Consider the following 8620-nt stretch of genomic DNA (forward strand, 5'->3'; position numbering starts at 1 on the left):
GAGATCCAGTTGGATCCTCTAATGATCAGTAATCTATGAAGAGATCTAGCAGCAAGTGTTCAATTTCCTGCAGCGCCACCACTGGGGAAATTAAGTATTACATGGTTTTCATTGCATTCAATGGGCTCTCTATGAAGGGCATTGATGTGATAGATGCTCCCTTATAGACCCACTGGGTAATCGAGGGAAGTCTCATATTAGGAGCAGGACCCTCTAAGACAGGGGTCTCACACTCTGCTGGGTATATGGACCACCCATAGAAAAAATTTGAATTCAGGGGGCTGCATTCTTTGTCGGACAAAGTAACATTTTTAGTGATACAATTTATATCTCTATATATATCTCTCTCTCTATATATATATATATACCTTTTGATCATATTTTTGCCGTGTTTTTATTTTTTTAATCGTATGGGTTATGGTACAGTTTTATGGCTTGGGTCATTATGGATGTGGCGATAACACGCGTGCACTTTTTTGGTTTACTTTAGGTTACATATAAAACAGCATTTTTAGTGGCAAAATATTTTTTCTTGCTTTTTTATTTTTTTTTTTTTTTTCCCCACATTTTTACAGTTTTGTTTCTCCTAATTAGCCACATAGAGTAATATTGTCTTATAATTAGCACCATATAGTAATTCTAGCAAACATCTTTTAGTATTGTCCCCATCCTGGCCCTCCTCTTGGAGCAATGTCCCCATCCTGGCCCTCCTCTTGGAGCAATGTCCCCATCCTGGCCCTCCTCTTGGAGTAATGTCCCCATCCTGGCCCTCCTCTTGGAGCAATGTCCCCATGCTGGCCCTCCTCTTGGAGCAATGTCCCCATGCTGGCCCTCCTCTTGGAGCAATGTCCCCATGCTGACCCTCCTCTTGGTAGCAATGTCCCCATCCTGACCCTCCTCTTGGTAGCAATGTCCCCATCCTGGCCCTCCTCTTGGTAGCAATGTCCTCATCCTGGCCCTCCTCTTGGTAGCAATGTCCTCATCCTGGCCCTCCTCTTGGTAGCAATGTCCCCATCCTGGCCCTCCTCTTGGAGCAATGTCCCCATCCTGGCCCTCCTCTTGGAGCAATGTCCCCATCCTGGCCCTCCTCTTGGAGCAATGTCCCCATCCTGGCCCTCCTCTTGGAGCAATGTCCCCATCCTGGCCCTCCTCTTGGAGCAATGTCCCCATCCTGGCCCTCCTCTTGGAGTAATGTCCCCATCCTGGCCCTCCTCTTGGAGTAATGTCCCCATCCTGGCCCTCCTCTTGGAGTAATGTCCCCATCCTGGCCCTCCTCTTGGAGTAATGTCCCCATCCTGGCCCTCCTCCTGGAGCAATGTCCCCATCCTGGCCCTCCTCCTGGAGCAATGTCCCCATGCTGGCCCTCCTCTTGGAGCAATGTCCCCTTCTTGTACTAATGCTACATCCTGGTCCAATTCTTGAATTAATACCCTATCTTGGTCCCCTTCTTGTAGTAATGTCCAATTCCAGGTCCCCATATTGTAGTAATGTCCCTGCCATCATGCCATTCTTCACATACACATAAAAGAAAAAAATAATCCTTCTCACCTGTCCTCTGTTCCCTCGGGGTCCTCTTTTCTGCACATGAGGCCCGCGGGCACTTTATACCCCTTCACGATCGCGGCCCGGTTCAAGAACGCACATTTCATTGAAATAAAGCACTGTCGTCGGCGGGCCCCTGAACCAGGCCGTGATAATGAAGGGGCCCACAGTGCCTCAGGGGCCGCATGCGTGAGGCCATGCTCAAAGAGTATGCGCATCCTGATTTTGTTTTTCGAGCGGAAACTGAACAGAAACTCTCCAAAAAACTAAAAATTCCCCAAATTCTTGGAGTTTTTCACTCCAAAAACTCAGCAAAAAAAAACAGTTTTTCATGTATTAGGGGTCGGTTCACACGACGTCTTTTTCAGGTAGATTCTGCCTGGAGCCCACCGTTAAAAGCGCCACAAAATATGAGCCTAATGCACAGGAAATGTAAAATGACGCTGCCGTGCGCATATTCCGTCTATGGTTTGGACACCGTGAAGCGAGTATAGTGAGCAGCGCGTTCGCTCCTTATCGGCTTTCACTAGTCAAAGTTTAAACTATAGAAAAAAATGCCAGTGGTGGAGCCGCTGCCGAAGCCAAAGGCGAAACCGACAGCAAAGCCACTTCAAGAAAAAGATCTCCGCCTTTCTCCTGAAGTCTCTTTACTTACAAAACCCTTTGCGGGTCTGCCGGTGTCTTAAAAAGACGTGTGCACATAACCTGAGGCTGGACGTCCAGTGGCTCAGGAAGCCCTGACTATAATGATGAGAACAAACATTGCACGCTATTACACCCAGCACCGTCCTGTGCGGCAGGGAGGCAGTGCACACCCTGCACCGTCCTGTCCGGCAGGGAGGCAGTGCACACCCTGTACCGTCCTGTGCGGCAGGGAGGCAGTACACACCCTGCACCGTCCTGTCCGGCAGGGAGGCAGTACACACCCTGCACCGTCCTGTGCGGCAGGGAAGCAGTATGCACCGTCCTGCGCAGTATGGAGACAGTACACGCCCTGCACCGTCCTGTGCGGCAGGGAGGCAGTGCACACCCTGCACCGTCCTGTGCGGCAGGGAGGCAGTGCACACCCTGCACCGTCCTGTGCGGCAGGGAGGCAGTGCACGCCCTGCACCCTCCTGTGCGGCAGGGAGGCAGTGCACGCCCTGCACCCTCCTGTGCGGCAGGGAGGCAGTGCACGCCCTGCACCCTCCTGTGCGGCAGGGAGGCAGTGCACGCCCTGCACCCTCCTGTGCGGCAGGGAGGCAGTGCACGCCCTGCACCCTCCTGTGCTGCAGGGAGGCAGTGCACGCCCTGCACCCTCCTGTGCTGCAGGGAGGCAGTTCACCCTCCTGTGCGGCAGGGAGGCAGTGCACGTCCTGCACCCTCCTGTGCGGCAGGGAGGCAGTGCACGTCCTGCACCCTCCTGTGCGGCAGGGAGGCAGTGCATGCTCTGCACCCTCCTGTGCGGCAGGGAGGCACTGCATGCTCTGCACCCTCCTGTGCGGCAGGGAGGCACTGCATGCCCTGCACCCTCCTGTGCGGCAGGGAGGCACTGCATGCCCTGCACCCTCCTGTGCGGCAGGGAGGCACTGCATGCCCTGCACCCTCCTGTGCGGCAGGGAGGCACTGCATGCCCTGCACCCTCCTGTGCGGCAGGGAGGCACTGCATGCCCTGCACCCTCCTGTGCGGCAGGGAGGCAGTGCACACATACACTTACTCCGGACCTCTGATGTAGGTCACTCTCAGGTGCAGAGGTGACTAGTGAAAGTGCCGCAGAGACCTGCCTTTGTCTGCAGCCTCTCCCTTCCTGGAGCCGGACCAAGAAGCTGACACTTCTGTATAAGTGGCACTTAGGAAGCGCAGGGTGTAGTGCAGCTTCCTGCAGCTGTGCGGGCGGCAGACAAGATTAACGCTCTAGTTCCGTACAAGCAGCTCCAAAACCCTCCACTCCTGATAATGACCTTTAGGAACAGGGCTGGATCCACAGCAATGATGACACTACATCTACCAGCAATACAGAAACCCCCAACTACACCGAGCGTTACACTGTGTCACACACCCCGAGTGCAGCGGAAGAGCCGCCAAATGTAGAAGCGAACCTGGACGTCCATAGTAAGGACACTCCAACACTAAGGACACTGACACCAAAGTCATTTACATGACGCTGACACTCGGGGTACAGGATAGTGACGCTGACACTCGGGGTACAGGATAATGACGCTGACACTCGGGGTACAGGATAGTGACGCTGACACTCGGGGTACAGGATAGTGACGCTGACACTCGGGGTACAGGATAGTGACGCTGACACTCGGGGTACAGGATAATGACACTGACTCTCGGGGTACAGGATAATGACGCTGACACTCGGGGTACAGGATAGTGACGCTGACACGCGGGGTACAGGATAATGACACTGACACGCGGGGTACAGGATAATGACACTGACACTCGAGGTACAGGATAATGACACTGACACGCGGGGTACAGGATAATGACGCTGACACTCGGGGTACAGGATAAAGACGCTGACACTCGGGGTACAGGATAAAGACGCTGACACTCGGGGTACAGGATAATGACACTGACACTCGAGGTACAGGATAATGACACTGACACGCGGGGTACAGGATAATGACACTGACACTCGAGGTACAGGATAATGACACTGACACTCGAGGTACAGGATAAAGACGCTGACACTGAGGTTACACGATAATGACACTCAGGGTACAAGATAATGACACTGACAGTCGGGGTGTGGGATAATGACACTCGGGGAACAGAGTAATGACTTGCTGACACTTGGGGTACAGAGTAGTGACACTGACACTCGGGGTACAGGATAATGACACTGACACTCGGGGTACAGGATAATGACACTGACACTCGGGGTACAGGATAATGACACTGACACTCGAGGTACAGGATAATGACGCTGACACTCGGGGTACAGGATAAAGACGCTGACACTCGGGGTACAGGATAAAGACGCTGACACTCGGGGTACAGGATAGTGACGCTGACACTCGGGGTACAGGATAATGACACTGACTCTGGGGGTACAGGATAATGACACTGACACTCGAGGTACAGGATAATGACACTGACACGCGGGGTACAGGATAATGACACTGACACTCGAGGTACAGGATAAAGACGCTGACACTGAGGTTACACGATAATGACACTCAGGGTACAAGATAATGACACTGACAGTCGGGGTGTGGGATAATGACACTCGGGGAACAGAGTAATGACTTGCTGACACTTGGGGTACAGAGTAGTGACACTGATACTCGGGGTACAGGATAATGACACTGACACTCGGGGTACAGGATAATGACCCTGACACGCGGGGTACAGGATAATGACACTGACACTCGGGGTACAAGATAATGATACACTCGAGTTACAGGATAATAACACTCGGGGTACAGGATAATGACGTTGACACTCGGGGTACAGGATAATGACACTCAGGGTACAGCATAATGACGCTCAGAGTACAGGATAATGACACTGACACTCGGGGTACAGGATAATGACGCTCGGGGTACAGGATAATGACGCTGACACTCTGGGTACAGAATAATGACGCTGACACTCGGGGTACAGGATAATGACGCTGACACTGAGGTTACATGATAATGACACTCGGGGTACAAGATAATGACACTGACAGTCGGGGTGTGGGATAATGACACTCGGGTTACAGAGTAATGACTTGTTGACACTCGAGGTACAGGATAATGACACTCGGGGTACAGAGTAATGACTTGCTGACACTTGGGGTACAGAGTAGTGACACTGACACTCGGGGTACAGGATAATGATACTCTCGGGTTACAGGATAATAACACTCAGGGTACAGGATAATGACACTCGGGGTACAGGATAATGACGCTGACGCTCGGGGTACAGGATAATGACGCTGACACTCGGGGTACAGGATAATGACGCTCGGGGTACAGGATATTGATGCTGACGCTCGGGGTACAGGATATTGATGCTGACGCTCGGGGTACAGGATATTGATGCTGACTCTTGGGGTACAAGCCAATATTTAATGCCTTTCTCTTTCTCTTTAGGAGCACGATGCAGGCTGCGATATTTAAGGTGTGTCTGGTGGTGATGACCGCAATTGTGAATCATCCGCTCCTCTTCCCAAATAACGACACCTTTCCTGCTAATGACGACCTAATTGTGGAAAAATTACGGGAAAGAGAAGAAAACTTGAAAAAAAAACAACTGGAACTTGAGCAAATTTTATTCCGTCCAGAGGAACCAGAGGAGGACAACACCGCGAGAGAAAGCGAGGCAGAAGGTGGACCCAGGTGGGACCTCTGGAGTACAGTGTCTATGGTCATATTTCTCATCATTGAAGTATGGCGGCAAGACTTTAAGGACAACAACTCACAAGAGCAAAGCAAAGAGGAGGATGATCCAGTGTTCTTAGGAAATAATTGCCATGGTGTCTCACTTCCCAGCAAGCCGATGTTGACCATCTTTCATGACCAATACATCCGAGCCACCACCCACGATGCAGTGAGAAGCAGGGAGTTTGTGGAAGGTTTTGCAGATGACCTTCTTGAGGCTTTACGAAGTTTGTGCAACCGAGATACCGATATGGAGGTCGAGGACAGCATCTGCATTGGTAGCATGTACGAAAACTGGAGGGTGAACAAGCCACTGATGTGCGACCTACTTGTACCCTTTGCACCTCCAGAACCCTATCACTTTAGGTGCCAGCCGTGGATCTCTGATTCAACCATTGGTCCGGACAAACAAAATCATGGAACGATTCTTGTCTGCGGCCCTGATGATGAACCTTCTGGCTGTGTATGTGACAAGAAAAGACTTGGAGAAGATATGTTATGTCTTCTTCACCATCCCACCAGCAATCAAAAAGTGAGCAACGATATCAATTTGTTGTGTTCTAAAAACACCAACTACCTAGACATTGACCAGGTCATGAAATGGTTCCAGACATCTGTGACCAAAGCATGGAGCAAAATTTCCCACAAGTATGAGTTTGAGCTGACCTTCAGCCACTTGGACTCTCCTGGAGCTTTGAGAGTCAAATTCAAGTCTGGAAAAGTCATCAGCTTCAACATTACCCCAGTAGTTCAGTATGAGGACACAGACTTGTATTTTATTTCCCATTTTTCCAGCATGCCTCGTGAAGTCGCCTCCGGCATTTACTGGATGTTGTCCTTCGCGGTCTACGAGAGAAGGTTCCTCAAGGACTTTGCAAAAAAGCTTCCAGATAATTCGTGCCATCTCAGCTGCCTACAAATAATGACTTTTCTCCATTCCAAGCAGTGTCACATAACTGGGCCAAGTGGCCTCATCACGTACCACCTAAAGACAGTCCTTATGCATCTTCTGGTTAGTCGACCCTATTCCGGTTGGGGCAGTATCTTCTTAGAGGATAGGTTACGAGATATGTTCAAGAGTTTGGAAAAAAGTCTCCTAGAGAAAAAGCTCTACCACTTCATGGTTGGAAATGTCAAGCTTCCGGACACCGTGAACCTCCCTGAACACTTTCGAGAAGCAGAACCTGTTAACCTTTTCCGTTCCTTTGTCCTCAACAGGGACCTTTATCAGAAAACTCTATCCATGTTTTATGAGATGTTGAAGAATGCGACTGTAGTCATTAATGAGTACAGCTTACACCTGCCCAATGGTACCACCAGCAAACCTTCCCAATGACCATATTTTTAACCATGACTGTGTTTTCTATTCCCTCCGAGGACGGATTGATGTCCACAATGACTATTTTATAACAAGGGTTCCATTTTTTTACAATCATCCCGATTCTAATGTGATCGGCCATTGCTTTCCATAGTGTTTTTTTTTTTTTTTTTATTAAATAAACAGTTATCATTACAGAGACCTGAGACATTATATCTTTATTTCAGTCCTCCTGTACATATCAACATATTAATATATTCATGTATCATTTACGTCTGTATTCGAAAAAAAAAAAGGTTAACCAAGGATCGGCCATTTTGAATTGACGTCTAGTTCTGCTTATGTTTTTGGATGTCCATCTACCGCGATACTTATTTATTATCATTAGTTTCCATAAAAACGTAATGAGAAAACGTGTAAGGTGTTTGCTGTCATTATTCCAGTGGTTCTGTCCAACAAAAGCCCAGTCAACGAATATCATCTACTACAGATATATAGACGACGTCACCTAGTAATGTCCTGCCAGTGGGTACAATGGCCCAAATCATAGCGAGTCGTCTTATCAATCTGGAAGCCGGTTATTATCTTGGTAGTGAATTGGTGAGTAGACCCCATGTTTTTTGCAAAACCCATGAATGATAATAAATTGCTTTGACAAGGTCTTGGCTTCTTTCTTGGATATTCAAACTGGTTTCTTGTAAAACATTCCTATCTCATCCAAGACAAACCTCAGGATGGAGCATCTTCTGTCAGGAACTCCTGTCCATGTGCTGTATTTGGGCACATAGACCTCATACTGGGCAGCTCTTCTTTCGGGACCCCACGCTGTGATGTACCATGGTGAGCCGCTCTGTGGGATCTAGCCTATGTATGCATAAGAAAGAAAATCTTTTTTTGGTTGTAGGTAAAATGTTGAGCTGTGTACTCCATCCTAATAACAAGTGATTGGCATGGGAAAGAGTAGCCGGACTGGTGCTATTTGGCTAACTAACACAACAGCGTCGATTACAAACTACTATAATACTGCCCCTATGTACAAGAATATAACTACTATAATACTGCCCCTATGTACAAGAATATAACTACTATAATACTGCCCCTATGTACAAGAATATGACTACTATAATACTGCTCCTATGTACAAGAATATAACTACTATAATACTGCTCCCTATGCACAAGAATATAACTACTATAATACTGTCCCCTATGTACAAGAATATAGCTACTATAATACTGCCCCCATGTACAAGAATATAACTACTATAATACTGCCCCCATGTACAAGAATATAACTACTATAATACTGCCCCTTATATACGAGAATATAACTACTATAATACTGCTCCTATGTACAAGAATATAACTACTATAATACTGCCCCCATGTACAAGAATATAAC

General features: G+C 48.6%; 1 protein-coding gene across 5 annotated transcripts in view; it reads left to right on the top strand.

The window, feature by feature from the left end:
• ITPRIP (inositol 1,4,5-trisphosphate receptor interacting protein) overlaps nt 1-7407 on the top strand; it is a 136515-nt gene extending 129108 nt beyond the window's left edge. For all 5 annotated transcript variants that reach the window (XM_073684764.1, XM_073684763.1, XM_073684765.1 and 2 more), the window contains one exon: nt 5614-7407. In XM_073684764.1, coding sequence (XP_073540865.1) covers nt 5621-7237 — 1617 coding nt within the window. In that variant the 5' untranslated portion in view covers nt 5614-5620 and the 3' untranslated portion in view covers nt 7238-7407. The remainder of the gene's footprint in view (nt 1-5613) is intronic.
• Nucleotides 7408-8620: the final 1213 nt, after the last annotated feature.

This window comes from Phyllobates terribilis, unplaced genomic scaffold, assembly GCF_046119375.1.
Source record: "Phyllobates terribilis strain yellow unplaced genomic scaffold, ASM4611937v1 Scaffold_5__5_contigs__length_657084704, whole genome shotgun sequence".
Classification (NCBI taxonomy): domain Eukaryota; kingdom Metazoa; phylum Chordata; class Amphibia; order Anura; family Dendrobatidae; genus Phyllobates; species Phyllobates terribilis.